The 10,517-nt window shown below is 37.8% G+C and overlaps 2 protein-coding genes across 2 annotated transcripts in view; both read left to right on the forward strand.

Moving 5' to 3' along the window:
* The window catches only part of LOC132115891 (cyclin-Y-like), a 61,925-nt gene extending 59,921 nt beyond the window's left edge, over positions 1–2,004 (forward strand). Inside the window, exon 13 of the transcript XR_009425577.1 lies at positions 1,741–2,004. The gene's annotated coding sequence lies outside the window, so the exon portion shown is untranslated. The remainder of the gene's footprint in view (positions 1–1,740) is intronic.
* Positions 2,005–3,768: 1,764 nt separating this feature from the next.
* Positions 3,769–8,372, forward strand: gjd4 (gap junction protein delta 4). Its single transcript, XM_059524076.1, has 2 exons — positions 3,769–4,326; positions 5,239–8,372. Exons 1-2 carry the CDS (start codon positions 4,263–4,265, stop codon positions 6,438–6,440), a joined length of 1,266 nt encoding a protein of 421 aa, XP_059380059.1. The 5' UTR covers positions 3,769–4,262; the 3' UTR covers positions 6,441–8,372.
* The last annotated feature ends 2,145 nt before the right edge of the window (positions 8,373–10,517 follow it).

A 10,517-nucleotide genomic window follows, 5' to 3' on the forward strand; every position in this document is an offset into this window, starting at 1 on the left:
CCAAAAGCGTCTTAAAATTTTTACTTAAAAAGAAAAAAACAAACAAAAACATAGTTGTATCTAAATATAGTGCACACTTTGTGTCTTTTGTATAAAATACAGTAAGAAGGCTATTTGTGATGCTAACATATCCGACTGGACATACAGGTTAAATATTTCCTGCAAAATCAAAAGCAAAAATTATATTTTGCAAGAAGAAAATTAAGCCCATTTTAGGATGATAAGATTGTATTGTCATGTTTGTGGGCTTAAAGGGTTAGTCCAGCCCAAAATTAAAATTAACTTACCCCCATGTGGTTTGTAACCCGTTAAAGCTTCATTTGTCTTCGGAACACAATTTAAGATATTTTGGATGAAAACCGGTAGGCTTGAGACTGTCCCATAGACTGCCAAGTAAATTACACTGTCAAGGTCCAGGAAAGTATTAAAAGCATCGTCAGAATAGTCAGGATCTGTCATCAGTGGTTCAACCGTAACGGTATGAAGCGACGAGAATACTGTTTGTACACAAAGAAAACAAAAATAAAAACTTTATTCAACAACTTGTCTCCTCTGTGTCTCTCTGCATCACCGTAGCGCCATTTCGGAGAATATCGGCTGAATGCATATTCTCCAAGATGGCGCTAGAGTCATGCAAGGAGACGAATTCTTGAATAAAGTCATTAATTTTGTTTTCTTTGTGTACAAAAAGTATTCTTGTGGCTTCATAAAATTCAGATTTAACCACTGATGGAAGATGGACTATACTGACAGTTTTTTTTTTTTTTTTTGGAATTTTCTTAAAATTTCTTATAATTTTCTGGACCTTGACAGTGCAAGATACTTGGCAGTCTATGGTACAGTCACAATCCAAAATATCTTAAATTGTGTTCCAAAGATGATCAACGCGTGTACTGGTTTGGAACAACATGAGGGTAAGTAATTAATGACAAAATTTTCATTTTAGGGTGGAGTATCCCTTTAAATATCTTATTCATGCAATATATAATTTTAAATTTATTTAAATATTGTGGTGAAATATGACCTAGACATGTTCTTGACCGGTTTGGTGAGAATCACTTGCTGAGCAAAGTACTCGTGTTTAGATTACGTTTTGTCAGAGATGATACTAGACAAAACGTGCAGTGAACCCAGATGTCTGTTTTAGTTTATTTCCTTAAGATGAAGGAAGACTGACCAAAGTACTTCTCAAGGAAGGTCTGCTTTTTGCAAATGGCGGTGCTTTAGACTCCCTTTCACATTCAAAGAGTTTTGAAATCAGGAAAAAAACGTTTGAGAAAGTGTCTTTGGGGAGGCAAATGGAATCATGAATCGAAAGACTGATTTGAAGCATAGAAGATTGTATTATTTTATTTATTTTCTGAGCATGTGAGGATGCGGCCCAGCGTTGGATCTGAAGACGGTGTTATAAACTCGAGTCCTAGTGATTGGAGGCAGTAGGCAGTGAGTTTTAGCCGTGTGCACTGAACTCTACCTCTGCATAGAGTCCTTGTTTCTTATTTAATACCTCTCTCTTGCTCTTTCCATCTGTTTCTCTGTAATCTTTCTAATTTTTCCTTGCAATTTCTAGGAAATGACAAATTCAGATCTTTCAGAACATTTATACAATAAGTGGTTTCCTGTGAAAAAAGAAAGAAAACTGCTGTAGTTGTGATTTTTTTAATTTGATGTTCGGTCATTAATTGTATACCTGTTATTATGAATAATACATTGTTGTTGTCATTTGTTTCTGTTCCAAAGGTCAAGCCCTTCTTCTGTATGTTTTCAGTGTGTGCCAAAGGCTGAATCCTATCTCCTATGTATGATCTTAGTTGATTCTACTTTCTGTTTAACTAAGTGAACCCAGTCACCTGCGGCCGTCCGCCCAGGATCTGGAGGCAATGGTTGCATGCAGTTTTTTTTTTTTTTTTTTTTTTCAAACTATTATTTTAACTGATGCTCCCAGATCAGAAGCAATGTTTAGAAACCGCCACAAGAATAAACTTTTAAAAGTTGCAATAAAAACTGATCTAATGTGTTTTTAATGAGTCTCATCACAAGATGAATAGAGGGTACTGGGTCATATTTTTCAGGGTAGGATTTTTATGTATTTTATGTAGTTAAGTCAATTTCTGCAGAACATCTTATGCTGTTAAGTTACAGCTTTTGAGTTAGCTTTTTGTTTTTGTGCCATTTTTGTCATTTGTAGTATGTATTGCTATTTTTTTACATTCTCTACCTCATTTTCTCAAAACCTTGCATGGGTGAAATGGATTTCTCACAATTGTTTCCAGTGCTGCCACAGTCTAATCGAGATACATAAAACTAGTAGCCAATAAAAACAAACTTTGAAATTTTTTCAGATAGATGACAAAACGGTTAACTTTCCTGAAGGGATTTAGCAAATGAGTCTCAATTTTGAGTTTTAATTTTCAGAGGTTCTTAGGCATTTCACAATTTATTTTGGCAAATTGCATGGAATGGGGGTCAATCTGGGAGGGCGTAATTTGCTATACTTTTTCCGTTAGAAACCACTGATAAAGATAATAAATATTTGTGCACTTTGGACCCTTGGCAACAACTAAATTTAGTCTCATAAGTATTATCAAGAGAATAGCCATTTATAAATTAAAGCGTTTTTTTGTAAATACTGTGTATACAATCACATTTACTAAACGCTGTTTTAAGATATTGAATGTTGGAGCTAGAAATTCATTTTACTTGACCCAACAAATTCAGCCATAAGTTGTACTGCACCTCATTTTATGAGATAAATACTTCAATGGATGTTCAATAATAGACCATCAACTATAACAGCAAGTCATTCTGAACCGAGAGCATATGGCCCATGCGTTTCCATTTTAAGTCTTTGGCTTTGCACCTCTAAATGTGTCCCTAGTGAACTACACCGCTGTTACATTAAAATTGTCTTTATTTAGCAGAGCTTTCCTGCTAATCCAATTACAGAGATGCAGAGGAGAAAAAAAAGACTATAATAAAACATCTGGGACATACAGTATCTATTCTAAACTGTCTGTCACCAAATATGAGGGAAATGCATTTGTGTTGAAAAGAACTAATTTTGTTAGACTTGTTCGCTTACTCCGGATGCAATTTGCTGTACTGCTAGTGTAATCAATCTCATAAATGCAATCAAAAATAAGAACTAATTTCCCTACTTGACTATCCAAGACAGATTAATAATAATAATAATATTTAAGCAGAGCATCGGATGCAAAGTAGCCTTTATTTTTTGCAAATATTTCTTGTTAATGAATGCATTACTGTTTTTATTAATAAAGTGATTGCAAAATAATTCTCTAACTTACAGACTTAATTTAAGTTCACCACAATTTCCCTTACTTAATGTGTCAAAAAAGTGCACTACCCAAGCAGCCGCCAGTACAGTACAGTACAGTACCCACAAGTCTCCATTCCTTCAATCCCTCTGTCCAGATGTCCCTCATTCAGAGGTCATTTAGACAGAGCTAAAAGCTTCTAGAGATTCCACCATGATCTCCTCTGATCCAACGGTATTCAGTCATGCCAACCACCTCAAGGACAGAGCTAAAGAGGGGATTCGTTTTAATTATGTAATAATATTAGAACCACCTAGCGCATCTCAATCAGAAGCCAACCAAAAAAAATGTCTTTATTCATATGAAAGGTTTAATTAATTTGCTGCATGACCTCAGCACCCAACAAAAAACTTAGACACAAGTATGCAAAAGTCTTCAGTATCCTAAAAGTTTCAAATAAATAAAAATCACGTCAACACAAAAAGGCTTTCCTAAGGATTCTGCCACCCAAGACCTCATGTGGCTGACATTGAACTGTCACTGAAATGCTCTCCATCATAAATGAGAACTGAATTCGGTTATTTGATGCCTGATCCAGCTAGTTATTCTCCTGTAAGGACAAACAGAGCCCAAATATCACAGCAAGGCCTGCGTGCCGACATGCCTTTGGTGGGTAAGAATAGCCTCACAATGGAGCTCACATCTCTCGTCTTCTGTTGTCTGGGAACAGTTGTTGTCAGGGCAGAGGTGAGATGGGAAGCCTAGTTGGTGGATACGCGTGAGTGGAGTTGCCATTGTGGATTTCAACCGACAAGTTGTGTAGGACCTGACTGAGAATTTGAGTGTTTGTAAAAAGGGTTTATTTTTAATTCCCACTTGGACTGAGTTTAATACACACCAAAACATATTTTTCTTGTGTGGAATCAATTGGGCTGTGAGTTGACCAGTGGGAAATCCTACGTGTGGAGGCATAAATCTGCTGGCATGGCTAAACAGACTGCATCTGAGATTATCTTCATAACTTTGAATCACAACATCACCCTCACAGGTACGTGCACGGTTTTGGTATTTTAATACAAATTCATTCAGGAGCTCCAGAAAGTATTTGGGCACTCATGTCATTATATTAAATTTTCAAAACATTTGTTTTAAGGATAGCACATTTGCACATGGTAAACATTCACAGATGCCACTTATGTTTCCTTATTTATTTATTTAGCATCTAATGCAATGACATTTGTACATTCTGAACTGTCCAATTAAATTTTATTTTTATTTTATTTTATTTATTTTTTTTTGGGGGGGGGTGGGGGCACTATTTTACTGTATATTGCATGTGGACAAAGGTTATCCACTAGTTTCCAAAGGGAATGTATAAAATAAAAAATATAATCCAGGATGTTTGCCAACACTATCTCACGACCAATTCATATGTATATTACAAGGTTGCTAATTCGTACGAAATCGTATGACCTCATGAATTTTGTATGATTTCTGTGAGGGGTAGGTTTAGGGGAGGGGTCGGGGCTGTCCTTCATATGAACTCCTATGAACTTACCACCTTGCAAAATACATAAGATTTTCCACAAATTGTTCAAATTCGTACGAGTGAGGTCTTACAAATTTTTACAAATTAGCCACCTCATAAAATATGCATGAATTGCCGTGAGATCAGGTTGTAATTTGACAAATTGCCTTTGTAGAAGAATATAGTAAAAAAAAAAAAGTCATACCATCAAGGACAATATCCACTGAATATCAAGTGTACAGCTGATATGATCCTACCAATGTTCTGCTACAGATACGCAACACTGGGCCATATCGTATATGTTGTCATTTAAGTAATATCTAAGAACAGTCTGTCATACTTGACAACATACAGCATTCCCAGATCAATTTTAATGGAACATTATAAATGATAAATTAAACTGACAAAGAACTGTGTGCTTTTGCTCCTTAGGGAAAGCATGGCTCGTCCTGGTGGTATTCATTAGAATCCTGGTCTTGCTGTTTGCTGGTTACCCCCTCTACCAGGATGAGCAGGAAAGATTTGTGTGTAACACCATTCAGCCCGGTTGTGCCAATGTGTGCTACGACATGTTTGCCCCTCTTTCCATTGTCCGATTCTGGCTAGTGCAGCTCACCACCCTTTGCCTTCCTTATGTGGTGTTTGTCATCTATGTGATCCACAAAGTGAGTTCTGGTCTTCCTGCTGACATTGAGACTTCTGAGTCCATAAAAGCAGACTCCATCTATAAGATCCATCAAGAATCGTTCAGGAAAGCATCTCTTTGTAAGACCGTCATGAAGGCGAAGGGGCGTGTGCAGTACTTCACAGGAGCCTACATCTTGCATCTGTTGCTTCAGATACTTGTAGAAGCTGGATTTGGAGCTGCACATTATTACTTGTTTGGCTTCTACATCCCCAAACGCTTTATGTGTCAGCAGTCACCTTGCACAACAATGGTGGACTGCTACATCTCTAGGCCCACTGAGAAAACCATCATGCTGAACTTTATGTTGGGGGCAGCTGCTTTGTCCTTGCTGCTAAACGTGTGCGACCTAATCTGTGCCATCAAGCGCTCCATGAGGCAGAAAAACAAAGGAAAAATGCTAGTAGAGAAGATGTACGCAGAGGAGCAGTACTACTTGTCCGGGAATGGGAATCAAGGTGTAGACACCAGCATCCAGCCGACTCAAGATGTGATTGGACCGGGAGGGTTCCGCAAAAGAAGGTCCAGGAACTCAAGTGGCGATGAAGCTGCTTCGGTTCTTTTGGACGATGACCCTCCACAACCTTCACCTCTTGCTGGAATGCCAACAATTTCTGGAATGCCTGGTTCCAACAACAATGACGACAGCAGCAGCTACCAACCCACCCAAGAAGAGGGGATGGTAAGAGAGGGCAGTGAAGTGGCACTGTACCCCACTGAGCCTTTGGGGACTCCTAGATCTGTCCGAGTTAGCAAACGCAGTCGTCTCAAACCTCCACCACCTCCACGAAGGGACAAACTAGCTGCTCAAGGTGCAGTTGATGTCTCGGGGTCAACAGCAGTGTGTACCAGAAGAGTAGGGCAATATACTCTGGTAGAAATGACCACTGGTGAAGACGTACCAACTTGCAATGGAGACGGACAAGAAAAGAGGTCTGAATGGGTTTGATTGTCTCTTGAAAGTCTTTTGAAGCATCGCGAGTTGATTGGGACTTGACTGAAACAGAGTGACTTGATTGGAATAGATTGCTTGGAGAAACAAGGTGAAATGAGAGGTATTAATAGATGCCAACGTCATGGATACATGCCAACCCCTTGGATCAGCTATGCCCATCAGCATCCACCTGCCTCTCATGTGTGTGTTTGCGCATTCTGTCTTTCTTTCACAAGCCAGACGTGGTCTTGACCTGCCTTGCCCCTGCGACAATCAAGGGACGGCGAAGGCCTTTCTAAAAACAGGTCTGTTGCAACCACCCAGGGTCTCTGAGGTTAAGCTAAGACTGACATACTTTCTGCTTCAACAGGGGCGGCCACCAAACAAGAACAACCCTGAGGGTACAAGGGTGCTTTAAAGCTCCTCCAAAATCCTCCAGCCTGAAAAAACTCAGGAACTGTCGATTGTCAGTCAACTGGACCCCATCATAAAGCAATTACTGCCCAGGCTGCATTTTCACTGCTTTACTGCCTTTTGTATTTATGGAGGTAGCTTGTAACACTATCTCAAGGACCTGCTGGGGTTTGGTTTGGAGCTTTAGAACAAACACTTAAAATAGAGTTTCATAATCTGGTGTAACACGAGAGCAAGACGATGCGTGCCTTCCAGACTCTCAGAAGCGAGCCGCAACATGTAAACGATTAGACATGTTAGCTTTGGACAGTCACCTAGACTGCAGCTCTCCTGTCCTCACAATGTCAGTCATGTGTCTTATTAGACACAACAGGGACTTCTGGGATTGACTATTTATGGAATTTCCTTATACATCACTGATGAGATTTTGTAGTTTTTGTCTTTTCTTTTGCTGATAGATGCAAGGGATATTTTGTGTGATGTCAAATGGTTTGCAAGTTAGTGACTCTTTGGCATTGTTTTTATTTTATTACCTGACCAAATCACACCCCACCCCCTTAAAAGGGCAGAGAAATATTATTAATATTACACATATTACACAACTTTAAACTGGTGACTATTAAATAAAGGAAAGACTGCATGAAGTCCTGTATCTCAAAATGCAATGCATTCAATTTCACCTAAATTTAATTTAATTTAAATTTTGATGACAGCTGGATTTCAAGTGGAAAAGAACCATTTCCAAAATTATAACTGGATCCCAGTCATGTGAGTACAAGTGACCACAAAGTAACATATTACTTGGGGTCTCTACTAGTAATGTGCTGATGAGTCAACTCAAGAAAAATGAGTACTGTTGGTATGCCACCAGAAACAGGGTTGGGAAAACCTACCATCCTATTAAAAACTGACAAATCATGCCCTCCAGTGGACAGACATGCACCAAACTCAAGTCTGAAGATGGACAATTCTTCATTACTGCAAATGTTTGTACATCAGTGTGCAATTAATGCAATTACTTTTGCATATTATATGTTATTTCAACTGACACTTCTCCGGGGCACACAGAATGTTTAATATATATGATTCTATAAATTTAACCCTCAATTGCTCCCTGGGCGTTGGAGCAATAGTGTGTGTTCATGGTTTGTTTGTGTGTGTGTGTGCGCACTTGGAGTTAAATGCAGAGCACCAATTCTTGGTTACCATACTTGGTAAATGCCACAACTTTCACTTTTTGGGAAACACAACCCAGGGGGTGTTTTATAAAGACTAAAACAAAGTTACAGTTTGCCAGTTATCATACCCGTTCTTTTGGGGTGTGAAAATTTTCCTCGAATTGCTACAAAATTAGACAGTGCATGTGATTTTGATTATTAATAATGTTTATCATTCTATTGTCACCCCAGTAATGAATTTTAGTAGGCTACACAATGTATTTTCAAAAGAGGAAAACAACTGATAATTGTATTTGAACCCTTCACAATCGGTTTGTTCTTGATGTAACAAATGTGAGGTGAGACCTAATATTAAAATAAAGAGATGTTTTGGAAACGTACCTGTCACGTGTGCATCTTTTGCTGTTACTGCTCTCATTGAGACTCAGTGCTCTCTGCTGGCAGGAGTTGATACTGCACTCCTCTGGTTTAAATAGAATCTTTATTGAAATGGTACCATGCATTGTGCCGGGGGTCGTAAAATGGGCGTAATCTAGCGCCCCGGAAGTTATCTTTAATTGGTCAGGTAACACTGGGCTAAATAATAATAATAATCTTATTTTAACTCCGCTCTCTCTCTCTCTCTCTCTCTCTCTCTCTCTCTATATCGTAAAGAATTTCAGACTTATTATTCAGGTCTTATTTATTTTACGGACCACAGCACTAGGAAGTGTCACGTGGTATCTGTTCCTTTACTCAGCCCTGTGAGTAAAAGCTAAATTTAGTTTAGGCTTTTGTTGATTCATTTTATAGACATTTCATTTGCGTGTCAGATCTTTTTTTAAAGATGACCTATTTGTTTTGAACTTATCTCTAATAAGGCAAAAACGTCCGGATATTGCATTGTAAATGGTTTTGCTTTCTGAACTTTTTTAGTTTGTTTTAAACTTGTTCAACACTTCCTTATGGTTAACTCTTATGGCATTTACGACTGTCAATTTTATGGCAATTTAATGTTCTGTCAATTGCATTGTTATAGCCTCATAAAATACACAAGATTTAGTTTCTGAAGAAAGCAAGCTTCCCGCAAAACCACGTTTATTTGTGAAACAGGAAACAATGTTAACCAACATTTCCACACTTTCTCATTCAAATGTAACTGCTTCCACACGTGATTCACTTAATGTCCCTGACTATTGCTCTAGAATTTTAAATATCTGCAGCTACTTAATTACAGCTAACAACTAATTGGTGAGTGAAAACAACCTAAGAAAATATCTGATAACGTGCAGCTATTGATGTAAGACGGTAAAGTAAATGTAAATGTAAAATTAAGTTAACAAGCTGGTAAACATAACTGTAATTCTTTACATTGACCGCTAGGTAGGGACACAGTACAGCAAAAAAAGAAGACAAAAAAGAAAGAAAAAATTGGTGTTTTCAGACGTTTAATAGGAATGCGCTCTAATTTATATATTATATATAAATATATATATTGTTTTAAATGAAATGTCTTTGAATAAAATATTTTAAATTAATCTATTTCATTATTATTAGGTTGCATTCTCTTTCAAATCATCATGAATCCACCAAAATGTTTTCTTTGTTTAAAGGTATAGATGGAAATACCAGTTGAAAAGTGTGGCAACTAATTTAAAATAAAATAACCTTGCAATGTTTAAAACTAGTGTATTGGAATCGATCAGTGTAATTAATTACAGTGTAATTAGTGCAAAGAAATAGTTGTCTGCAGACCATTGTACATTTGTAAAAAAAAAAAAAAAAAAAAACCAGAAATACTGCAACGGGACATTCCAAATTAGGTTACAAAAAAACTAACTGACATGTAATATGACACAAAACTAACCATTCTGCAACAATTTCAATGTCATTCTTTGTCCAAGAATCTCCACTGGAGTTTCACAGAAAGGCTCTGTGGATTACGTAAGGGACCACCTGTAGGTTTTCATTCACCATCTCTGTGAGTGTAGGCTACCTACTATTAATACAGCTGAAATAAAAAAGGACGTTTTGATAGTGTTAAAAAAAAAAAAAATCAAACTGTCACAGGTTTTCTCTTAACAAAACATAGCTGGGGCCCCGAGCTTCAAAAAAAAATTCTATAACGTCGATCAAAGGACAACGGTCTCAAATTAGACATTAAAAACTTGGCACATCAGTCTAAAGGTTCTATCTACATGGCACCTTTATTCTAGGCTTTAAAAGAAAGATCAAAGTTTCCCCTGATGAAAAGGACCCGTTTCCTGCATTTAAACCCCATTCCCCAGCCCTCTTTTAGTAAATTAAGTAGCAAGCACGTGAAGGGTTCAACAATTATGGAGATTCTCCAACATAAGGCCCCTGTCTCTAATTAGGCCTCAGATAGCTAAAAGAGTTTCTCTGAACAGAACCCACTAAAGCATCTTTGCAAGGCATCTTCAATGGGAATGACCACAAAGAGCCGACGCGGAGCACTCATTACCAGAAGAATCCTCAGCATTAAAAGCAGCACTTGGAGAAA

Source organism: Carassius carassius, chromosome 35, assembly GCF_963082965.1.
Source record: "Carassius carassius chromosome 35, fCarCar2.1, whole genome shotgun sequence".
In the NCBI taxonomy this organism is placed as follows: Eukaryota; Metazoa; Chordata; class Actinopteri; order Cypriniformes; family Cyprinidae; genus Carassius; species Carassius carassius.